We start from the raw sequence: 24433 nt of genomic DNA on the forward strand, positions 1-24433 counted from the left end.
ATCACTTTTTTGGAAGTTCCAGATTCGCAGATTCTGAACCCTTCTTTATGCTGTCTCCAAATATTTCCGTAGAAAACTGCCTCTAACTATAATACATAACTCTTGCATCTGGTCTGGCAGCCAAAATTTGATGCAAATCATTGAAAAAATATTTTTCCTCCTCGCTTTTTTTTCCTTGTGGCACTGTGCACAAGCTGTTGGGATTGTCTGGTTTCGTGCAGCGCATGATTTTGTGCGCTGTGCACAAGGACACATGACTAGCGGTATAATTCAGTGCTACACAAATGCTGAGGCAAAACAAGTGGGTCGCAGAGCATGATCATGTGCTGTAACATGGTAGAAGATGGCATAGCTTCGGTACCAGCGCGCGTGACTGCACGACCGTGGGAACAAGCAGACAAAGCGGAAGTACAGTCGCTGACCGTTTATTCGGACCTCACGGGGACTGTGGAAATGTCAAGTGGCAAGTTTTGCGGCTGGCAAGTTTTGCGGCTGGCAACACAGGTGACTCCTGGCCAAGCCCAGCCTCTAGCCGAGCCAGTCTGAGGGCACGTTGATCATCACGTGGGGTGTGTTATTGCTTGTTAACCCCATTTTGTTGTGTTCCCATGTTAGTCATTTGTGCAAGGCCGCAAGTGCTGTGATAATGGCATCTAAAAAAATGGAAGCAATTTCACTGAGTGACAGGACGAAGATTCTGTATGTAGTTTCATGGCGGTGAAAAGCAGGCGGACACTGTTAAAATGATGGACTATTGAAGCAGATCATGAGTTCACTTGTGAAACAACAAAGGTGTCGCTCCCAAGCAAGTGTGGGGGAAATTAATCCTAAATGTTTCAGGCTCTGCGAGGCAACATACCCGGACATTGAGTCCGCACTTTTGATGTGGCTGTGCAATGCCCGATCTTTCGATATTCCAGTGAACGCACTACTTTCAAGGAAGTAAGCGGAACAGCTAACCGTGGTCCTCGGACACGACGGTGTCACTTTCAATGACAGAAGGTTGGACTGTTTCAAGGCGAGACATGGCGTAACATACATGGAAGTCTGCGGTGAACGCGATAACATTAGTGTGGACACCCTCTCCGAATGGAAAGCAAATTAGCTGCCAAAGCTTCTTGCCAGGTACGAGAACAAGGACATACTTAATGCAGACGAAAGTGGTATGTTTCTTTAGGGGGGAGGCTACCCTGAAGAACAAACTTCTTTATTTTTTAAGATATCCGGATGAAACCTTCAGGGTACGTTCACACCACCGAACTATGAGGAACTGCAAAGGTTCACAAAGATGTGTTTATTAGTTCCAGGGTTATTGAGGTCCAACTAGATAGCTCATGTATATTGACACGTGTACTTATATTTAACGGGCGACCACGTTTCGCCGCCTAACAAATGTTATCGCACAGCGCGGGACGCGTCTGCATGTATCCGAAGTTTCTGGAAAGTTATCGATGCTTCTATCCGCTGTCTGTGATCGGCGACCGTGTTTGGGTGTGGACCCCGATATGCCGACGAGAACTCAGTGAAAAATTACTGCGACAATATTTCGGACCCTACAAGGTCATCCGACGTATTGGCGCACTGGACTATGAGGTCATGCCAGACGGCATTTCGCATTCACAGCGACGCCGTGCACGATCTGAAGTGGTCCACGTGGTGCGCCTTAAACCCTTTTACGGACGCTGAGGAACTTCGTTATTTTTGTTGTTTTCTTTGCTACGAGTGCTTTTGTGTATTACTTTCGTTTGTTTGCAGCATCGGGTCGATGCTTTTTTAAGAGGGGGGTATTGACACGTGTACTTATCTTTATCGGGCGACCACGCTTCGCCGCCTAACAAATGCTATCACACAGCGCGGGACGCGCCTGCATGTATCCGAAGTTTCTGGAAAGTTATCGATGCTTCTATCCGCGGTCTGTTGTCGCCGAACCTTGTGTTATCCGATTTCATCGCCTGACGCGAATGGTGTAGAACTATGTGGAAGGCACGCGGGTCCCAACGATTAGTCTGGAACATTCGATGACTGCTTTATAAAAGCCGACGCGCTTGACTCGCTGATCTGATTTTCGACGATCGCCGACCGTGTTCGCCGCTATCGTTGTGCTATAAGTGTAGCCTCTTTTGTGGGCACAGGTTCGCCCAATAAAAGTTAGTTTTGTCTTTCACAGTATTTGCTACTGTGTTCTTCAACGTCACTACCACGTGACAATATGCCTGAGGAAGAGCCTGGAGAAATGCCAGGACATCGTAGGAAGCTGAAATTCACTGTGATGCTTCCTTGATAGATATCCCAGGAGGCTACAGAGCCCTTTTCTTTAATTTCCCCTGCAAAAAATGTTAACACAACTTTGAATTTGATATAGCCAGTAATGACCGCGTTCATCAAGATATAATTGCTTATTATAAATTAACTGCACTAGCTTTAAAAGGAAGAAGCCTGTTACCCCCTGGCAAGGTCATTCAGGAAGAGAATCTAAAAAAAAAAGGCACAGAAATCTGAAGAGCGGTTCTTGAGATATCGCCTTCCCCAGCACCACTACTAGCAAAAAAATCTATTCCGAGAAAACGGGCCTTAAAGTTGAACACGTTTTTTTTTTTTTATTAGAAAGCTCCTGCGGAGCTTCTAATTAGCTCTTGCCGCGCCAGACTGTAAAGTTTGGAGTCGGACATAAAGTGGATGGTAGCTGGCCCATGCCGTCGTCCAAATTATCCACGCTGAGGACATTGTTGAAGGGAAGGACTGCTTCTCATTGAGAACGAGGAATATGGGATTTATTTACAGTATTTACATAAGGACGTTGCAGTTCATCAGTCCAGCTGACTGCGAGAGAAAGCACACTCAGCAGCTGCACAACAGCTGCTTATAAACACTTTGTCCTCCCTAGATCCCTAGGTGAGGGATAAACGGCCGTTCAACCTGCTACAAACGGAGCGTTGAAAGTCATCGTAGCCGACCCGCCTTTGAGTGGGGGGGGGGTTTACACATACACATTCCGCACGGGTTTCACTGACCATGCCTAGGTGAGGGGGTTCTCGCTGACATGTGTTTTGCCCGGAGCAGACGCGTCTTAATCCCAGAGTGGAACTCGCACAGTGGCTGCTGCGGCTGTCCATTGACTGGCGTCTTCAAAGGCCCGTGAGAAGGCACCGCAAAGCATCTCCTTCCAGGAATTCCCCCTGCTGCAGTTGAACTGTAAAGGCGTTGGCGATTGGTTTAGTCATAGCGGCGCCATGGAGGTGCTGACGGGGCACATCATCGTCCCTGCGAAACGAGTCACTGCGGCAGGTGGTGAAGGCTTCCATGGTTTCTTCAAGGAAGCTCGCCGCGCGCACAGCTGCAGCTGGCTTTGAAAACCTTGCATGTCGGCACCTCTGCAGGCCATTCCTAACAAGACACACTCAATGTGTCGGATTTTTGACTGGCGACAGCCGATAGTACAGTTCCAGCGCTGAAAGCGTCTACGCAGTCGGCACTCACTGCGGAATATCGAAAGTTCGATGCTCATACAAGTCGCATATCGCACTTCCGTGCACCGTACACCTGCACTGTCTTCGGCTTCGTTGCCGGCATCGCGTGCAGCAAAGAACTAGCGAGAAAAGAAAGTTGAGAAAATAATCTAAAAGATAGCGCAAGGCGATGAGCAGCTTGCAAGCAGGCGTCTGTTGAGGCGGACGGAGCAAGGGGCAACAACGACGCAAGCGCGGCATCAGAGGGAGCAGCCGCCGCCGCCCACGCAGCAGCCAATGGCAGGCGCGCTTTAGCCCGCGGGATTTGAACGCACTGCTTCGGCCAATCAGCTCTCCGCATCGCATCGCGGGAAAACGCCAATAGCGCCTCAACCGTGCCGACGATGCCATTTTGCAAGGCGGAAAAACAGACAAAGAATTCACGGTCAAAACGACACCAAGATGGCACGAGCAGGCCGCACGAGCTGGGTATGGCATGCGCGCGAAGTTTGACTTAATTTCTGCATTTGTACGCGTTTTGTGGGCCGCGGTGGCCTCAAAAGTAGCATTTTTTTTACTTTGCGGTTGAATTTAGTGCTGATAATGAGAGAACAGGTAGTTTGAGACATACAATCCAAAAATATTATTTTTCAGAAATGGTTTTTTTCGTGATTTTTCGGTTTTCGAGGACCGCGTCCCCCCTTAAAGCAAAACCAAACAAAATGCATGTGGTTTGCGGCAATACTGCCACGATAGTAAGCCCTTGAAGGAGCGTTTGACTGTGTTGTTTTGTTGCAACGTGGACGGGACAGAAAAAAGAAAACTTCTGTTTATTGGAAAATAAAAACAGCCTCGCACCTTGTGGCACGTACAGAATATGCCAGTTGACTGGACTGCCAACACAAAGGCATGGATGACGAAAGACCTGTTCAACACCTGGCTGCTGTAGTTCGATAGGGAAATGATCAAGTAAAAGAGGAAGGTGCTTTTTTTTGGACAGCTGCTCAAGCCCCATGAAACCACCCAAGCTTGAAGTAATTGAGCTTACTTTCCCGCAAATGCGACACCGGTACTCCAGCCAATTGATCAAGGTGTCGTGCACTCCGTGAAATCTGCCTATCATACACGCCCTGAATGCCTGCTCTTCATCGCGCAGAGTAGTCAGGAATCGAAAATAGACGTCAGATTCCCAGTGGAAATGTTGGCGAGCATTTGGCAACAGGTGAAAACTGATGTCGTCAAAAACTGCATCAGGAAGGCTGGTTTCCTGAGAAAGGAGACTGCCTGCGAGGAGTCATCCATCCTAGATGGGTGAACCATCGGATCCCTCAGTGTGGCCTTGGGTGAGGGAAGCATTCGGAGTAGAGAGCTTTTTTTATTTTGTCACATTTGACAACGGTGTTGTTGAGAATGAGCCACTGACGGACGAGGAAGTGAGAGCCATAATCGAAGGCCATACTGAGCTGCCATCAGAAGACAGTGAGCAAGAAACTGAGCCACATGCAGTCAGGCTGACTTCACGGCAAGTGGTTGACCTCAACGGAAAAGTGAACGAATACTTTCAGCAGCAGCAGCAGCAAGGCGACTGCTCCATTCGAGTGTTGCAGGTGACTGAAATGCGGTGCAAAGTGACTGCATCCTCCCTCTAGGGAGGCCGCCAATGTCTCATTACAAAGTTCATTTTGAGCTAAATGGGACTACAAAGCTTTTGTTTTGTTGCTTTGAACGTTTGCCACTCACTCTTTGCAATGACGTTGTTAGATATCTTGACCTAAGTTTCGGAAGTGAGGCCGTTCCGGCACTCCAACCCTGTGTCCCGGTGTAATCCACTGGCAAATTAGAAGGAGTTATTATTGTGAGAGGTGCGTTGGTATGAATATGTTAGAGTTAATTCAGATTAGATTGTTGTTCGGAGCGTGCGTTCAGTTTTGCCGCGCGCAGTTGGCTTTGGCCACGCCGACTTCGTGCAGCTGACAAACTCGGCGTGGCCAAAGCCACTCACGCACGGCGAAACTGAATGCGCACTTCGAATAGTTATCTCCAGTCGCACTAGAATGTCGCGCTATCTCCAGTCTCGTTAGAATGCTTTTAGAGTATATCAAATGCTACTTAAGCTATGATACAATTAATTACATTTTTAGAATGTGCACATTAAAATACAGTGTGAAACTTTCATTCAGATCTGCGCACAAATAAAAAAGTTGCCTTTCAAGTGTAGCCTACCTCCTTAAGGCGACGCTCATCCAGTGCACCACTGAAACGGTGCAGCATAGATTACACTCTTCACAATGGAGGAGCTCGGTGACCACAAACCTAGACTTATTGTGTCATATGGAAGCCTTGGCTGGAGACCTAGCTCCAACTGACAGCGCACTTCTCCGGGAACTTTTCCTGTAGCGCCTTCCACCACAGGTGCACATAATCCTGACCGCGTCTTCATTCTCTGTCCCATTTGGCTGACAAGATTACGGATGTCGGTTTTCCCTCCATGGCTATCGCCCTCCTGACCCTTCATCCCATGGCGCAGCCGTTGGCGACAGCTATGCACGTCTCCTCGAAGTTAACGAGCAGCTCAGACAGCAATAGCGCGACAGACAGCTGAGGTCGCTGCCATCCGAACAGGCTGGCCGCGTTCTTTGTCACGACCTCCCCGCTGCAGCCCCGGTCACTCTTAACGCAGTTCTCCTCTTGTTATGCTTTGTTGGTACCACTGTTGCTATGGCTCTCGCGCAAACTAGTGCCGCCAGCCCTGCTCCTATGTGGAAAATGGTTGGGCCGAACACTGACGGCGACCACTGTTCCCGGCCCCAGATCCAGTCGCCTTTTCCACTTCACCGACCGTGTCACCAAAGTCCGCTATCTCGTCGACATTGGCACCGAGATTTGCGTCCTTCCTCCTATTTTGGCTGAGCACCACCATCCTACCGACTGGCCTCCTATCAACGTGGATAGCGGATCGACCATCGGGACCTACGGACCAAAGTCTGCGACTCTTGGCATCGGCCTCACATGTACCTTTTCGTGGATCTTTGTCGTCGTAGCCTGCGTCAGCCCATTACCGGAGCCAACTTTCTTTGGCACTGAAGCTTGTCGTCAACTCCAAAGCGAGCTTAACCGTCCAAGGAGTTTCCTGTAGCGCTCCATCACTTCAGCTTCTCCAGGCGCACATAGCCGTTCTCGACCCTTGGTCAGTCGTCTTTGCAGAGTTTCCGGATGTCTTCCGACCCCCCTCCTTTCAGTCCTGTGTCGCCCACATTGTGGCACATCATATCGTCACGACTGGCTCTCGTCTAGCTGTCGCCAAAGAGGAGTTTGAACACATGCTTGACCTTGGCTTCATTCGTCCTTCCTCCTGTTCTTGGGCCTCGCCACTCCATATCATGCCCAAGAAGACTGGTGACTGGCAACCTTGCGACGATTACCGTGCTCTCAACAAGGCCACTGTCCCGTACAGGTACCCAATACCTCACATTCTGGACTTTACGTCGGCACTGCACGGCTGCGTCATTCTTAGCAAGGTCGTCCTAGTGAAAGCCTAGCACCAGATCCCTGTGGAACCCTCAAATATTCCCAAGACCACCATTATAACAACCTTCGGCCTGTTGGAATATTTGTGCATGCCTTTTCATCTTTGTAATGCAGCCCAGACCTTTCAGCGTTTCGTTGACCAGGTATTACGTAGCTTGACGTGCTGCTTTGCTAATCTTGATGACATCCTCGTCTACAGTATCACTGCCGAAGCTCATAAGCCCCATCTACATCAAGTGCTCACGAGACTCGGCGAGTTTAGTCTTGTCATTAACGGTCAGAAGAGCGAGTTCGGTGTTACGGAGTTGGATTTCCTCGCCAATCATGTCAACGCACACGGCATTCTCCCGCTCTTGACTCGCATCACAATCATCCGTGAGTTTCCTCAGCCATCCAGCACCATGCAAATGCGCGAATTTTTTTGCCTTGCCAACTACAGTTTACGCTCATTACAATGGACCCATGTACAACAGACTTGGATATAAGGGACCATATTCCAGCCTTAATTTGCTCTACCCATTCTATCAATGCAACCAAGTTGGCTTTTAACAGACCGCTCTGCAACAAACTATCGCCCATAGCGGATTAAATTAGTGGCAATTTTTGTCAGAATCAGGCATATAAAACGCACTTTTGCCGTGTCGACAGGAGCTGGCAACTGACTAGCGAGGGTGAGCCGATGATTGCGGCTCAATATCGAGCGCAACGTTCCTGAAGGCGGAGCGGAAAGGTGCAATCTTTTGCACGCGAGGCCCGGGAGAGAGAAGGGAAGGGATCGGCGAGGCGAGAGCGGGATCTACTCCGGCGGCTGCTGCTTACAGTGTGGCCACCGCATCTTGAAAGAGATTTGCAATGTGGACAAAGTGCTCGCCCGCACGGCCGCTGTATCTTGAAAGCGATCTGCCATGTGGACAAAGTGCACACACGCACGGGCCTCATCTTCAAGGCAATCTGCCATGTGGACGAAGTGTGCCCACTGCCGGTAGCTTTGTATGCGCTGTGCTTTCGGCGTTTAGTTGACGTTGAAGCGAGAGACAGCACGAATGACGATTCGCTTGCTGCTGCTGCCGTGCTCATCTTAATTTGCTATCGTAATCGATTCTTCGCCTTTCGAGTGAAGCTACGACTTTTTTGTTTTTACTTTTGGCGTTTGTCATTCACTCTTCGCAATATAGTTGTTAGACATCGCAATTAATGTTTCGTAAGTGAGGCGATTTGGATATTATGGACCTCAGATAAAACGGACGTTTTTTGTCAAAATATCAGGGTTCATTGTAACTAGTCAACTGTATTACCGCCGCTTCATTCCTCTCTGCGCCAATATACTGCAGCGTCTCCACGACTTTCTCTTGGGGCCTCAAGACACTGCACACTCCTCTGGCCTGGAACAACACTGCTGACCGCGCATTTAGAGGCATCAAAGAAGCCATTGCCGGTGCGACGCTCCTCGTCCACCCCAAATGCAATGCCCCTGCATCTGTCGTGGTTGATGCATTGGACACTACTGGCGGTGCAGTCTAGAAGCAATTTGTTGCTGGTGCTTGGGAGCCCATCACCTTTTTTAAGAAGCGTGCGCCCTCTGAGCGCCGATACAGCGGGTTGCAGTGTAGCAAGCACGTGACGCCCCCCAGGCATAATGTTCGTTCGCTGCCAGGCTCAGTGGCCTGCTAAAGCTCGGCAGGCAACATTGGTCACCGCACCACAATAAACACCGACAAGCACGGCTGCTTGCCGGTCAGTCATCGTTCAGCACCACCACGTTGCGGAGCGTCCGTCTATCGGAGGGTGCCTCGAGCCCTCCCTTGTTCACGACCCTGGGTGGATCGTGACACTGGCGATGAGGATGGGATCCTCATGACACGGCCGGGAGCTGCTCACAATCTATTTGGCTGGGAAGCACTTTTGAAATTTTCTTGGGACACTCCTTCCATGTCCTCACCGACCATAAACCACTGACTTCTGCGCTAGCGTCCAGCACCTCCTCCTATGCTCCCCGTGAAATAAGACAGCTCACCTATATTTCTGGATTCACCAGTGACATTCATCATGTCAGTGGAAAATTCAATGCACCTTTGCCGACACACTTTCTTGTGCCGCCATCCATGTAATGGACCATGGCCAACCAATCATAGACTTCGTGGCCATCGCTAACGCCCAAAGTGTCGACACCAGGCTCCAGCTGCTTCGTACGCGTGGTACCTCTCTGGTGTTTGAAGATATCTTGCTTCCTCACTGTGACGTACCCCTCGTTTGTGATATGTCGACCACACGTCCTTGTCCCTATGTGCCTTGCCCATACTGCGGGGCCGTCTTTGATGCCCTCCATTCTTTGGCTCATCCTGCCATTCACGCAACACAGTGACTTGCGCTTCTCATTATGTGTGGCCCAGTATCAATGTAGACGTTCATTGCAGGTCACGCACGTGCCTCGACTCCCAACAGTCTAAAGTGCATCGCCACACTGCAACTACTGTTGGCACATTCCCGTCCCCGGACGCCTGCTTCAGCCATCTGCATGTCGATATTGTTGGCTCCCTTCCTCTCTGCAGGAACAAAGCATTGCTACCTGTTAACTTGCACTGACAGGTTCACCAGATGGCCTGAAGCGCTGCCCCTCCTGGGCCTAATGGCGGACATAACTCATCACACTCTGTATTAGCCGCTACGGTGTCCCTTCCGCCATTACATTGGTGCCTGTGGTCCACAAATTATATCTTTAGCCGAGCCCACTTGATGAGGCGGAAGCCCGATCCCACCGATTCCACTGCTCGCGCACCGTCGGCGCGCTGGTCGTGTCATCGTCACCTTTTGTGACTGGACCATTGTGGCACGTAGTAGTGCGCTACAAGAGCATTTAAATAGCATATACACCGTACACAAACTATTCATATACACATCTACACATATCATATCAAACATGTACATATCAAACATGTACATATAAACTCAAGAGAAGTAAACAAAAGGAAGGGTAAGATAATGGTGGAAGAAATAGAGGTTGCTCATGGCTCCACAAAATTCGACCGTGTATCTCAACAGTGTTGAGCCACACTATTCAAAACACCCTCAGAGAGGTGTTTAAGTGACATGAATATACTACTGTCTACATTGCCCGTGTCAGGAAGGTCGTGCTTGATTTGCCAGCAGTTCAGTGGACTCTTGAGAAGGACATGGCACGGGTAAAACAGGTAAGACCTGAGGCAGAGACTTTCATAAGTGATGCTAGGATATTGAGGCATGTTACCAGTGCAAATTGAATGGGAGAACAGAAGTGGGTAAAGGAACCACGAATTCTGGTCTGGACTGCAGGTGATTTTGGCCTTATGCACGAATATAGCAGGCAGAAACCACACCAAACTGTGTACATTGGTGTCTTGTGGTCTGACGTAGTTTTCCCTTGAGATACCATACCAAAGTTTGCCGTGCCATGTCTGTCCTCACCTTTGTTGCCCTGGTAAATGTTTCACAAATTTAGCTTCTTCATTACTGCTTAGCAAATGACAGCAAGCAGTCTTGAGCGCTTTGTCTGGTGCTGCCATCTGGTGGCTCAGGGAGGAACTGCCTTGGCCCGCTTTCATGAATTCCATGCTTTCTTGCTGCTTTCAGCCTATGCAGGAGGATCAGGCTGTGGACAATGATGAGGATGTCCTGCAGGGTATCAAACCCTTGGAGGACGAGGATAATTTCACCTATGCAGTATCCAAGAGCTTTGCCCGCAAGGTGAGGCTGGCGTGCCATGCTTATGTGTGTTAAAAATACAGTAGAACCTCGTTGATACTTTCCTGTTACATATGTTTTCCAGACACCAACATTCAGCAATTGAGAACACAAAAAATTACCCAATAGAATTGCGCGAATTTTTTACAGGTTGATACGTTCCCTGAAGAGCTAATTTTTTTGCCACCAACTTCCAGTACATCGCCAAACTGTGATCGTCGTATGATACGTTTTCCGGTCGCAAGATCCCACATAAACAAGAAAATGCGCGAGGTGCACGCGATCGAGAACAGTATATAGCTACCCGCAGCAGCAGCTTCACTGCAATACTTGCCCTCCCATCTCACGTAAAAACACGGGCGCACTCACTTTCTCATTTCGGTACCAGCAAATGTTCTCCGGGGTCGTCGCATGTGGCAGTTACAGCTATCACCACCAATCCGATTGTGATAAGCATCTTCGCCTATCTGTTTCACAACACTTGATGCCGTCGGAAGCATAGCGAATGCTTTTAAGGGGGGACACCCCACTTAAATTTTCATTTTTTATTTGTGGCCACAATTTGATAAAACTTCCATCACTTATGTATTTTCAAATCAAATCAAATCAAGTTTATTCATTACAAAGAAATGGTTACATTTTCGTTTTACAGACGAGGGTCCCAATGTCGATGACTGTAACCGGGACCCTCGGTGGGTAATTATAAGAAAAAAAATTACATAGGTGGCAGGACAGAAATAAAATTTATAGAATGTACACTAACAGAAACGAAGAGCTCTAGTGCAACAACAGAAAAGTGATTAGGATTACAATGTACAGTACTACTAACAAAGATAAAAATAATATCGGCGTACAACAGAACCTTTAAATTATCTAAAGAAGGATATGCTGATGCTGATGCTGATATGTTGATAGCTGATATGCTGATATCTAAGAAGGACATGCTGATTTCAAATATTCAGTTGGTTTTCCCATGCAACAAGTACTTTTCAAAATATAAGCAATACATGTTTTTTTGTATGGCCTAATTTGGAGGCAAGTTCTCTCTACAATGCTGGCTGTTAATGAAGGAGACTGGCACATCAAAATGATGTTGAATGATCAGAGGTTGCAGTGCTACAAGAATGAATGTTCTAAACTGATTTATGCCGAAGTTACAGCATGTCAAACTTTTTAAGCAGGAGGCATTAGTGTAACCCTGAAGAAATTATTACTTTTTCAACATTTCTGTAATGATATTTGTTCACATTTTAGGCCTACTGCACTCCCATTTTGTCCACCTTTCTGACGAAAAAAGAATTATTGCAATAAGATGAGTAGAACCAGAGATATCGTCACTCCAAAACTACACTACCATCAAAAATGTTGTTTTGAGAAAACGAGAAAAAACATTTCAGGACATGTTCATGGTGATTACGGCAAATGCTTGAATACTAAATTGATCAAGGATGATACAGGGGTCCAACCAGGCAAGAATGAAACTTTCGCTTCTTCAAGGGGGGACACTGTAATTCAAATAATGTTCATGATGTTTTCCATCAATATTCATGAAACTTTCCATTCTTGTTAAGACCTTTGTGCTGATTTCAAATATGTAATTATTTTTCCAATAGGCCATTTAGTTCTGAAGATAAATGAAATTCATTGTTTATAATTTGCAGAAATAGGGGGAAAAATGCGCTACGAAACTCGTATTGGCACATGCCTGGGTACTAGAAAACATAAGGAACATAATGGTAGGAATACTATTTTGATATATCAAATATTAGTAATTTTATAGCAATTCAATCTTTACTGTTCGAATTGTGGCTACCCTACTGTCTGATCTAAAGCAGAATTGAAAATTTTTAAAGCAGAAATTCCAAAATCTGACCCTACATCGTGTACAAGTGAAAAGTCGGGTGTTTTGAGAAAACGAGAAAAAAGGAATACATTCACTTTTAATCAAAAGTACAGAAATAATTGTGCATTATTTTGCAGTGAAAGTGGCTAAAAGCCACCAGGAATGCAGTCGCTCTGACCACGGCCACTCAAATGCGGCAAAAACATCGTTTAACGGCGTTCGCCGATTCCCAGTGGCTTGCATCGCGCGCGCGGCAAGGTTGTTCACGCGGGTCGAGCTCCATGCCGACACGATATCGCCGCAACACGCGCACGTGATAACGATCTTTATGGCGAGGCCAGATTACCGTTCGCTTTTGCCTATTGCGACGCTGCCGCCGCACACCTTGCACTTGACGACATCAGTCCGTTCACGGAGTCCTACTGAGGAAAGCGAAGCCTGCCTCGGCGTCGACTGGCGCGGCTGCAACGCCGTCGGCGCGAGTGAGCAAATCCAACACCTGCGTTGTTGCTGGCGTTGACGCAAGAACTCGAAGTTTTTTTGAGCATTCATCTCCCTCTGCAACAAATCCGCACATTGCAACATTGCAGTGTCACGCCGAATGCAGCCGCTGTCCGTAACGATTTCACTCATTTGTGAGCTGGCTAGGTCTACTTCGGCATCGTCCGCGGTTTCGGCATCATTTGCGGTTGGCGGCGAGCTACTCTCGATGCTTTTAGAAGGAATGGAGCGCTTTTGAAAGTTATAAGCTGATCGCTTCTTCTTTCTGCCGACCTTGTGCCTCGTGGCGAACTTTCCCGGTGGATCCGACATCCTTGGGCATGTGCCAACAAACCTACGAGACGCGCAGTCGCGTCGCCTGCGGAGTGGAGCAGACGATGGGAACCTCGCGCAGCCAACCACAGCACGCGTTTTTGGTCACGTGCGCTAGTCAACGAATCGGATCGCGCGTTCGGGCTTTTTTTTCTCCCCGGATTTCAATGTCACTGGCGTACCGACGGAGTCACTTTTGGCGGGAAATTAAAGAAGGAAGGCTCCTCTTTCCAACGAGACCAAGATGGCTGCGATCGCGCGCGTTGAAAAAGAGCTACGCGCCGCGATAAAAAGGGCTGTTTTTGCGCGGAATTCAGCTCACAGTGATGTTACAAATTGATATTGCAGACGAAATACTCTTCCCCGAGATTCGAAACTTGGTGAATAAAAGGAATATTAGCTGTAGATATCGAAAATTTCGTTTTCAAAAAATCGATTTTTTTCGAGATTTTTTCGCCGCAAAGAGCCGTGTCCCCCCTTAACAGGCGATAACGCAAACACGCCACTGTTCCCTGCTGCAAACTGCAATTGTATAAATTTTCCGGCTGCTAGATCCCTTGTGAACAAGAAAAGGCATGAGGCTTGCGTGACTGGGAACGGTATTGACCTTTCCGCGGAGCAGCTTCTAGAGAAACAAGATATCCCAGCCACGGCGGCCGCATTTTGATGGGGGCGAAATGCGAAAACACCCGTGTACTTAGATTTAGGTGCACGTTAAAGATCCCCAGGTGGTCGAAATTTCCGGAGTTCTCCACTACGGCGTGCCTCGTAATCAGAAAGTGGTTTTGGCATGTTAAACCCCATAATTTTTTTTTTTAGAGAAACAAGATGGCACTTTTGGCAGTGTGCCGCACGTGGCCTTAACGATAGCGCATGAATACGAAAGCATTATCTCTTCTACCTTGCTTCTGTGCAGTCATCTGTTGGAAATACAACTGAGTTTTCGCTAATGTACTGCGCTCCAATCGTGCTGCAAATTGTGGAGTGCTGGATTGAAGATGTGTGCAGTAGTTGGCTGCGAAAATAGTGACTGGCGCATTAAGGAATGGAATGAATCTGTGTGACCAAGATCTGTGCGATCTACCTACATTAGGACAGCATGTGTCGCTGGCCCTTCGTGATACATGAGTTTCCCCGAGAATAAGACTTCACTCATCCGCCATTGTTGTATCACTAACGTCCAAAGAAATGACTTCAACCCCAGAATGTTGGCGAGAGTGAGTACTGCTCGTTAAACAGTGACAGACGGAGTAGCGCCACTTGCAGTCATAGTAAGTTTTGCATACATTATCTATGCACATCTACTCCAACTGGAATGCCAAATCACTCACGCCTACTCTGTCAGCAATGTATCAAAAATAAGTGAATGGGCGCACACTTGAATACATGGGCACTTTATGTGCACAATACATGACGGACTACACCGCCAGAACACGAATCGTCGAAGCTGAATGTTTCATGACAGTCCACAAGAGTAAGCGAGTGACTAGCAATAATACATCTAAGCCATGAGGCATTGCAATGCGCAGAACAGCTACTGTATTTATTCGAATCTAGGCCGATAGTTTTTTTCAACTAATCATATTCCAAACATTAGGGTCGGCTTAGATTTAGGATTTTAAAAAACGCGCCAGTTTTTCATTGAATCTGCTAAATATGGTGCATAGTTAGCGCCATCTGGGAAAGTCAGTATAGCAGCCGCTACTAGCCGTGCCAGTAGCCAACCGCACACAAGCGAGGTCACCATTTTGACCTGTGTCGTGTCGGCCGTATCGGCGCGCGGTGTGATGTTATGGCGATGGCACCAAGCAGTAGATGCCACTACAGTGCCGCTTTCAAGCGAAAAGTTGTGATAGCCGCAGAGGCATCGTCGAACCTTCAAGCCGGGCGGGACTTCGGCGTCGATGAGAAAAACGTCCGTCGTTGGAGGGGACAATGGCAACAGCTTTTTGCGTGCACCGCAACGAGGATGGAATTCAGCGGACGAAAGAAAGGCAGTCACCACTAAGTGGAGACAGTTTTGGACGACTTTGTTCGGACGTAGAGAGCAGCTGCCCTTCCAGTGACAACATACCGTATTTACACGATTGTAAGTCGACTCGAATGTAAGTCGACCCCCCCATATCGCTTCAACGAAAAAAAAAAGAAAAGAGAGCATACCCGAGGGCGCATTCGATAACGAAAATTTATGAGTAGCTGACATGGTCACTCGACTACTCGTCTTCACTAGTGCTGCCATCGTCATCGTTGCTGCGGTCCCACAGCGCGTCGTGGTCCAGCGAAATTTCAAATTTGGCAGACGACCGCACCAGGACATCTTGCAGAACAGCAGCCCAAGCCAAATGCACCCAACCACACGCAGCCGTCACGGAGGCTCTTTTGACAGGTCCAGTTGGCGTAATTTCGCAGTCTTCTGCCGCCAGCTACTCGTTGTACTCACGGCAGAGCAGAACCTTAAAATTAAGGCGAAGGTCCGGGCTTGTTTCATGATCACGTCGCACTTCAATGGCAGGGACCGATCACGCATTTCAGCGACGTACGCCGCAAGCTTACAGCTCCGGAAAGCGTCCAGACTTCGGCGCGTGGGAAATTTGTCACTTGCCGTCACAGGGTGAAAATTTCGCTTCACTGCAGTCGCCACTCTTGCACCACCCGTTTAGAAACATCGAAATTGTGGCCCGCTGCGCAGTGATTTGTTTCTTCGGCGTAAAGGATGGCAGCCCCCTTGAACGCTGCTGTGAACGAGTGCCGAACGATTAGTGGGCCTGCAGCACTCATGACGACTGGGGAAGGATAGATGTAGCACGTAGCCGGCAGTCAAGTGGAACGCGTCTAGCCTTTAAACAGAGAAAGAGAAACCCGCAAGCGCCGCCGTTGTGAGGGTGCCGCCGCAAATGGGAACAGCGGCGCTAGATATGGGTAGGGCCATAGAGCAAACATAAAATTGTAACTACGTTGTAGTTCTTGCTTGTATCGCTTATTTTGGCGGGGCCATGTTTTGGTTTCGATTGTAAGTCGACCCCCCAACTTCAGACTTTCAAATAATAAAAAAGGGGTCGACTTACAATCGTGTAAATACGGTAAGTGCTCCAAGCGAAAGCTAGGGAGTTTTCGAGAGAGCGAGGCCTAACGTCAAAGGGTTTGAAAGCCAGCCGGGGCTGGCTTCACAAATTCATGAAGCGCTTTGGCTTCAGCCTTGGACATCGCACTTCAATCACCCAGAAGCTGCCAAGCGATTTCGAAGAAAAGCTGATAGCTTTTCAGCGCTACGTGCTGTGAAAGAGAGAAGCGGCAGGCTACAACATTGGGCAAATCGGCAACGCCGACCAGACGGCTGTGTATTTTGAAATGCCAGTGGCATACACCTTGAATGAAATGGGTGCCAAGGAGGGGAAGGTGCGCTCTGCGGCCTACGAGAAGCAGCGCGCAACTGTGATGCTGTGCTGCACAGCTGATGGACATAAACTCCCTCCTTATATGATATTTAAAAGGAAGACACTGCCTGCTCGAGAAACTTTCCCAAGAAATGTCATTGTGCGGGCAAATGAGGACGGGTGGATGACGGGTGGGATGGTGGAAGAGTGGGTTAAGATTGTGTGGCAACGGCGTCCAGGAGCACTTTTGACAAAGAACTCGTTCCTTGCTGTCGACTCTTATCGTGGGCACTTGACCGACAACATGAAGGCTGCGCTCGCCCAAGCGAACACGGACCTCCCTGTCATACTGGGCGGCGTGACAGGCCAATTGCAGCCATTTGATGTCTGCATCAACAAACCTTTCAAGGATTGTCTGTGGAAATATTACACGGACTGGTTGACTGACGAAGCCCACAGGCTAACGGCAGCGGGCCCCATCAAACGTGCATCGCTATCGCAGCTGGCGGGCTGGGTAGCTGCAGCATGGGACGACATCCGAGGTGCTTTGATCGTGTGCGCCTTTAAGAAGCGCAGCATATCTAATGCGCTTGACGGTACCGAAGATAGTGCACTGTTTGAAGATGACAGTGACAAGGAACACAGCGACGAGTCTAGCAGCAACGACGGCATTGAATGAGCTCTGCACGTTCAGATTCAATAATTGCTGTTTGCATTTTGTGAACGCTGTCCTCGCTTTTTTGTTTGGCCTACATTCGAGGTAATATTTTTTTGTTGTTGGCTTCGGTAGAATCGGGGTTGGCCTAGATTCGAGTAAATACGGTACGTTTCAAGCCTTGTGCGCAGTAAGAACTAATCTATGCGAATTGTGCACACCCATGAGCGATTAGGCATAAAATAATCAGATAGTGACCGCCCCAAGGAACGTTGCCGAATCAGAAACGTGACAAGCCGCTGTGTCAATGTATTTGCGAAATAAAGAATGAAGAGCAAAACAAGTTGATCCTGATTCACTTCATAAGCAGAAATTTTGGATAGCTTGGAACACATATTTAGCCCTGCTTTTAGAACAAGCTCCATGTATGCTGTACGTTACTCATGCCATTTGGACATAGCTTAATCAGCTTCCAAAGTGGTTTTGCATGTTCTCTGAAGCTGTGGCCAAAGCTTCTAGTCGTCCACCCAGTCACCATCTATGATATCTCCTGAAACTGGTTTGCTAAGCCGCACCGGCAATATAACACATCCATCGTAAACACAGAGGCAGCTGAGGACACATCACCCTGTGATCAACATGGCCGTGCCCATGGGATCGCCACGAAAAGGGTCACTATAGCTGCCCATCTCACGTGAAAATGACGCTCTGCACAGTTTATTCCGCTACCAGCAAATCTTCGCCTGTGCTGTCGCACGCCACATTCACAACTATCGCCGCCGATTAAACCTATTCAGATAGAGATAAGCACCTTCAGCCTATCTGTTCTACAGTGCGTGGTGCATAGTGTCGTTGGTAGAGTACTGCACCCTTTTAGTAGGCGACAATCCAAACGCGTTGCCGTTCCTTGCTGCAGGTGTCGCGATGTGGGCATCGCATTTCGCTTCGGTGGCATCTGGCATCGCCCACCAGCTCGATTTCGTTTGTTTCCCATTGCCCTCTTTTCCTATTGCGTACCACACAATAGGAAAACAACAAAACGCGTCTCAGGCCGCTGGAGCACCACCAGCTCGACGCGCGTCGGCATCTTGTGCCGCAACAGTCTGCGCGACGCTTCGCATTATGTAGATGTTAACAATAGTTGAGGCTGTCAGATCTTTTTAGTTACTTCGGATTGTACGTTTTCTCAGTTAGTACGTTTTTCCAAAACATGTAAAGGAGGTTCTACTGTATACAGATGCCTCTCATTATAACGGACCCTGATGGTATGGTATGATGAACTTTATTTAATGTCCTGAAGGTCAACCCTTAGGTTGACGCAGGCGGCTCCCATGTCGGGACAGAAAGGTTTAACCTTACCGCCGTGTCGTGGGCCTTCTGCACAGCCTGTACTTGATCAAAAAGAACTCTACTGTGTAGGACTCGCCGCCAGTCTCGCTCCTTGTCACAGTCTGTGAAAGTCACAGGACACTGCCAAAGCATGTGATCCAGAGTAATTATGCCATTACACTTCTCGCAATTGATTGGTATCTCTCTTTCAGGATATATCTTGTTAATAAAGTTTGGACTTGGATAAGTTCCTGTTTGCAACAATCTCAGAGTCACCGCTTGAGCTCTATTGAGCTTAGCGTGTGGCACTGGGAATTCCCTTCTGTTCATGCAGTAATGCCTCGTGATTTCTTTATATGTAAGTAATTGGTCCCTGTTCTCCTCCTGTATATTGTTAAGGTCCTGGTTGCGTAGTGCACGGATAGTAAGTCCTCGTGCAGCTGCGTTAGCCATCTCGTTTAAATTCTTCCGAGATGAATTGACAGACCCCATGTGCGCAGGAAACCAGCAGATTTCAATCCCTTGGCTGTCCAACTCACCGATCAGCTGGGCAGCCCTTTTGGTTACAAAGCCATTGGTAAAGTGTCTAATAGCCATCTTAGTCACTGTAAATCTTCGTCCACTTATTATTCCTTAAAGCCAATAATGCTATCGCTACTTGTTCCGCGACTGTCGTGTCTTTAGTCATGATTGTAATATCATCCCGAGTGAGACCATCTGCATCTACTACTACTGCCGTAAAGGCTTTCTTTCCTCTGACCCATGCAGCATCTACAAAAGCTGCATGTTCTGCAGTCTTCTATCTCTTGCAGGAGAGCTTTGGCCCTTGCCTTTCGTCTTTCCAGGTTGTGCACCGGGTGCATATTTCTGGGGAAAGGAGTCGTCTTGATTATCTCTCTTATGCTATCTTTTAGTTCTACTGTGCCTTCACCTGAAATTTTGGATTCGGTTGGGCACCACCCCACCTCTTCTAGTATTGCTCTACCTGGTTTTGTTCCAGAGAGCTTCTCTCTGTGGGCAACTTTCTGAGCTTCAATTATCTCGGCTATTGTGTTGTGGAGCCCCAGTTTCATTAATTTATTATCCGGCGTGTTAATCGGTAACCCCACTGTTGTTTTGACTAGCCATTTAATTAATCTATTCAACTTGTTTAGCTCTGTCTGTGTCCAACTGAGCATCCCAGCTACATATGAGAAGTGACACAAGGCGAAAGCGTGGACCAGTCTCATGGTGCTCTCCTCTCCCAGCCCTCTGTGTCTGTTAGTGATTCTCCTTAGCAGTCTTATTACCTCCACAGTCTTGCTTGTGATGTGTCGTATTGTTCTTCCGTTTGCCCCGTTTGCCTTCAGGAATAACCCTAAGACTCTAATGGATTCTACTTGCTTAATAGATTTGCCTGCCTTCGTGGTTAGTACTAACCTGGGTTCTTCCTTGGGAACATATCCCCTCGGTTTTCTACCCCTTCTTCTGTTCTTGAGTACAAGGAGTTCAGACTTATTAGCAGAGCATTTGAGTCCCATGTCCTCTGAAATAGACTCTACCTCATAAATGCTCTTCTGAAGTCTGCTTTCCGCATGTCCCATACTTCCTTCAGCGGTCCATATAGTCACATCGTCTGCATAAATGGTAAAGTGAATGCCCTCTATCCCTTTTAATCCCTTTGCCACTTTTGACATGGCCAGGTTGAAAAGCATAGGTGACAAGACCGACCCTTGTGGCGTCCCTCTGTCACCGAGAGCCATCTTCTTTGATTTAATATCCCCGAATCTAAGGCGAGCTGAACGATTGCCAAGAAAGGTTTTGACCGCTTCATTATATAGAGTTTTCTCCCCAATCCCAGTTCGGAAATCACTTCAAGTATTGCTCTATGCTTAATTCTGTCAAAAGCTTTTTCGACATCCAACCCCAACCAAGAGAGCTCGAGTGTTTTTTGGTTTAGCTAATAGCAGTTGATGCTTGATTGACAGCATGGCATCTTGTGTGGACAAGCCTGATCTGAAACCAATCAGATTGTACGGTAGGATGTCATTGTCCTCCACATATTTTGTTAACCTGTTCAATATGACATGCTCCATTGTCTTCCCTAGACATGATGTTAACGAAATTGGCCTCAGATTATCCAAGTTGAGTTGCTTGCCCTGCTTTGGTATTAAGATAGTACTGGCCGTCCTCCCCTCTTCTGGATATACCCCATCTTTCCATAGTTCATTAATGTAAGCGGTCAGATATTTTATTGATTCGTAGTCCAAATTCTTAAGCAATCTGTTAGAGATGCCATCCGGGCCAGCTGCAGACTACTATTCAGAGCATACAGTGCCGTGCGTACCTCACTTTCGGTGAATTCCTTACCTGAGGGGCAAGTATTTAGTAGCCAATCGCTCCATTATGCTCTCTGCGCTTGCAGTCTGACTTTCCTGGTGTACCAGTTTCGCCACTGCCGTGCGTCTGTTCGATTTAGTGCCTTTTTCGTTGAGCAGATGCCTGAGCAAACATTTACACACCTCATCCCATTTTTGTTTCTGCAAATATTGTGCGTGTTCCTCTATATTCTTATTGAGCTCAGCAATTCATTTCCTGAGTCTCCTGTTTAAGCGTTGTGATTTCCATCTTTGTAAAATCGATTGCTTGGCTTCTATCAAATGCGCCAATCTACTATCAATTTGTTCGACCTCTTCCTCTGTCTCTATAGCCTTAGTTGCTGCATTCAAGTCGTCCCTAAGCTGAGCCACCCACTCTTGTAGTCTGATGAGCCCCTTTCTATCCGTGTCTGCTCTGTCTTTTCTGATTTTTCTAAAGTGATCCCAGTCTATGTAAGTGAAATGCTTTACCTCCACCCCCGTCGTTTCCACCATTATGTGTAGTATATAATGGTCGCTTCCTAGGTCTGTACCAGAGTTGATCCAGTCTGCCCTGGGTAAGTTATAAGTGGAGGATAAGTCCGGGGTAGTGTCCCTACACGTGGAACTGCCACACCTGGTAGGAAAGGCTGGGTCCGTGATAAGAGGAAGGCCTTAATCCGTGGCGAGTGGCCAGATTCCTTCCTCTTTCTTACTACTCCAGCGGTAACCCCGAGATTGGTGTGGGGCGTTGAAGTCCCCTCCTATTATTAATGGTGCAGTTTTGGCTACCCTCATGGCCTTATTAAAAATTGCTCTGAAGCTCTGTCTCATCTCTCTGGGACTGCTATATATGTTGAGGCAGAACAAGCTTTGCGCTTTACCTCTGTGCCTTTTTAGGACCATTTCTATCAATATGTATTCAATTTTACTCGCCCCTAATTTTAGATCGTGCTCTATGTAGGGAATTTTTTTGTCAAATAGGGTGGCAATTCCTCTGCCTGGTTCCTTGCCTTTGCAGACAGAGTTGAAGCCGGACAGCCCGATCTCCTCCGCTAGAGTTTCCTGCAGCATTATTAATTTCGGCCTATTTTCAACCGTTTTGATTATCTGTGCTAGTGTCGCTCTTTTTTGCTGAAATCCTCTGCAGTTCCACTGCCACACACTAAGTCTCTTTCTGTTATCCATTATTATTATCGTTGCCCCCTAACTTGCTACCCCCTGTCACTGTTCGCTTGACTGTACCACCTACCGCTCCTGGAGGTGTTCTAGCGCTTTCAGCTTCCGAGGGCATATATTCTTCATCCTCTCCTTGGGTCTCTAGCTTTTTCAATTTTTTTTCGGCTATTAACTTCCACTTCCATGTTTTGTCCACCTTAACGTTAACGCTATCTACCGTGTCCTTTAGGTCCCTAATCGCATTCCTAATCTCCTCCAGAACCGAGCACATCGATTCTGCCTCCGGAACTACAGCTCTTTTTGGGCGCCGGTGTGTCTTCTTCTTCCTTGCTGTTACTTCTACACACCGGCTTAGCTATTGCCACACTGCCACTTTCTGTCCTCAACCATTTTTTCATTTCCTGCATCTGCTGCTTAAGTTCTTCATTTGCTTTCTTTAGTGATATAACCTCTCTGATCAGCTGTTCTACTCTGGCATCATTGCTTTGTTCCTGCGAGGCTAGCGCACCTGTGACTTTCACAGTACCTTTGACTTCCTCTGCCCAGGTCGCTCCTGGCTCCTTTTTCTTGTTTGTCTTCAGCTCCTGCTCCTCGAAGCGCACCTGCGCCTCCAGAGACCTGGAACGGTTTCTTCCCCTCGATGTTCAGCGCTGTCTTGATCTTGATGTGCTTCTCAAGCGTGAGCGCCTTCCGGCGCCTGGAGGGGTTTCCTTTGTCGGTTGGGCCGATTCCATCTCGGTCTCCACTTTGGAGCGTTGTCTTCTTCTTACTCTTACTACATATGGTATTTGGTACCGCTGCTTGCAAGCCCTGTCACTTGTGGGGTGATCTTCACCACAGAACTTGCATTTGGGAGAGCAGATATGAGCCTTCCCTGGGTCTTGAATACCATATCCCCTGCACTGCACAACATCCGGTGTTGGACAAACGTCTGATCTGTGTCAGATTCTTCCACATGCGTAACTTACGTCAAATTGCTTTCTGTACAGATAGCACCTCACGAGGGTGGACCCATATTTGATGAAGTTGGGCACCCTGAATCCGTCGAAAAGCACAATAACAGAGCCCGTAGCTTTGATACGTTGTGCAGCCAACACCGTTGGGTTGTATTCATGCACAATCTTTTTCGTGATCACACTCTGACTGTCATTGATGTTCACTCTTCTAATAACCCCCTTGCACGTAGAGTGGGGGGCTGTTTCATAAGCGCTCACTTCATATTCTGCCTCCATGATCGTAATGGACTTGATTCACACATACCTTTCAGCATGAGAGGAGTCCGGTGTACGAACCACCACGATATTCTGTGTGAAGTTGGGGCAGACGATGTCTTCTTTCGCTTGGTCTGCTGCGAGTCCGGCTGCCTCGACGATCGCTTCTCCAATAGCTGTGCTGACCTTGTTCAGGTTGAGGCCTCCCCGAGGCCTAACGATGATTTTCCTGTGCTCCTCCCGCAGTTGCGGCATTCTTGACGCCTTCACAATCCGGCGCTTGAGCTTGTGAGCCCCGGCAGCACCTTTGTTGGCGATCTCCTCTCCTTGTGATTCTTGGATCAAATTGGCGGCTCCACCAGCTCCCCAGGTCTTTTTCGCAGATTGCGATCTTCAGTTGGTGACCACCTGCCAACTCATTCTTTCCTCGCCGTCTTCCATCTCCGAGGAGAGTTCGTCGTCCATGCATATATCGGCCATGCCGGCTTGGCGGACTCGCTAGACCTACGTGGCATTAGGCCCAGCGTGGCGCCCACGTGCGATGGACAGAGAAGAGGCTATGGAAGTCCAAAAAATGCTGGCCCACCTTGTCCAAAGGTATCCACCAATTCGGGTTAACCTCGCGAATCCGATGATGAGCTTCAATGCGTGGTCCTGCCAAAAGTGCCTGCAGAATCCAACAAACCCTGATAATCTGAACAAAAAAAAAAGTCCGTTTTATCCGAAGTCTGCATTATCCGAAATGCCTTACTTCGGAAACTTTGATCGCAGTGCATAACAACGTTATTGTAAAGAGTGCGTGACGAATGTCCAAAGTAAAAAAAGAAAAAGAAGAGAGAGAAAGAAAGTTGCAGTTTCACTCAAAGCGAAGCATCGATTGCGATAGCAAATTAGTAGACAGCTATGCGAAGTAAGGATAGTAGCTCTATCAGCCGTATGAAGTTGTAAAGATTCGCTTGCTAACTAAATGTACAAGCACGGTGTCGCATGCATACACGTAGA

The 24433-nt window shown here is 47.9% G+C and overlaps 1 protein-coding gene across 1 annotated transcript in view; it reads left to right on the forward strand.

The window, feature by feature from the left end:
* LOC126535659 (uncharacterized) overlaps positions 1–24433 on the forward strand; it is a 316705-nt gene that overhangs the window by 180104 nt on the left and 112168 nt on the right. Inside the window, exon 15 of the mRNA XM_050182461.3 lies at positions 10581–10694. Within this exon, the coding sequence (XP_050038418.2) occupies positions 10581–10694 (114 nt within the window). The remainder of the gene's footprint in view (positions 1–10580; positions 10695–24433) is intronic.

The sequence above is a fragment of the Dermacentor andersoni genome, chromosome 7 (genome assembly GCF_023375885.2).
Source record: "Dermacentor andersoni chromosome 7, qqDerAnde1_hic_scaffold, whole genome shotgun sequence".
Taxonomy (NCBI): domain Eukaryota; kingdom Metazoa; phylum Arthropoda; class Arachnida; order Ixodida; family Ixodidae; genus Dermacentor; species Dermacentor andersoni.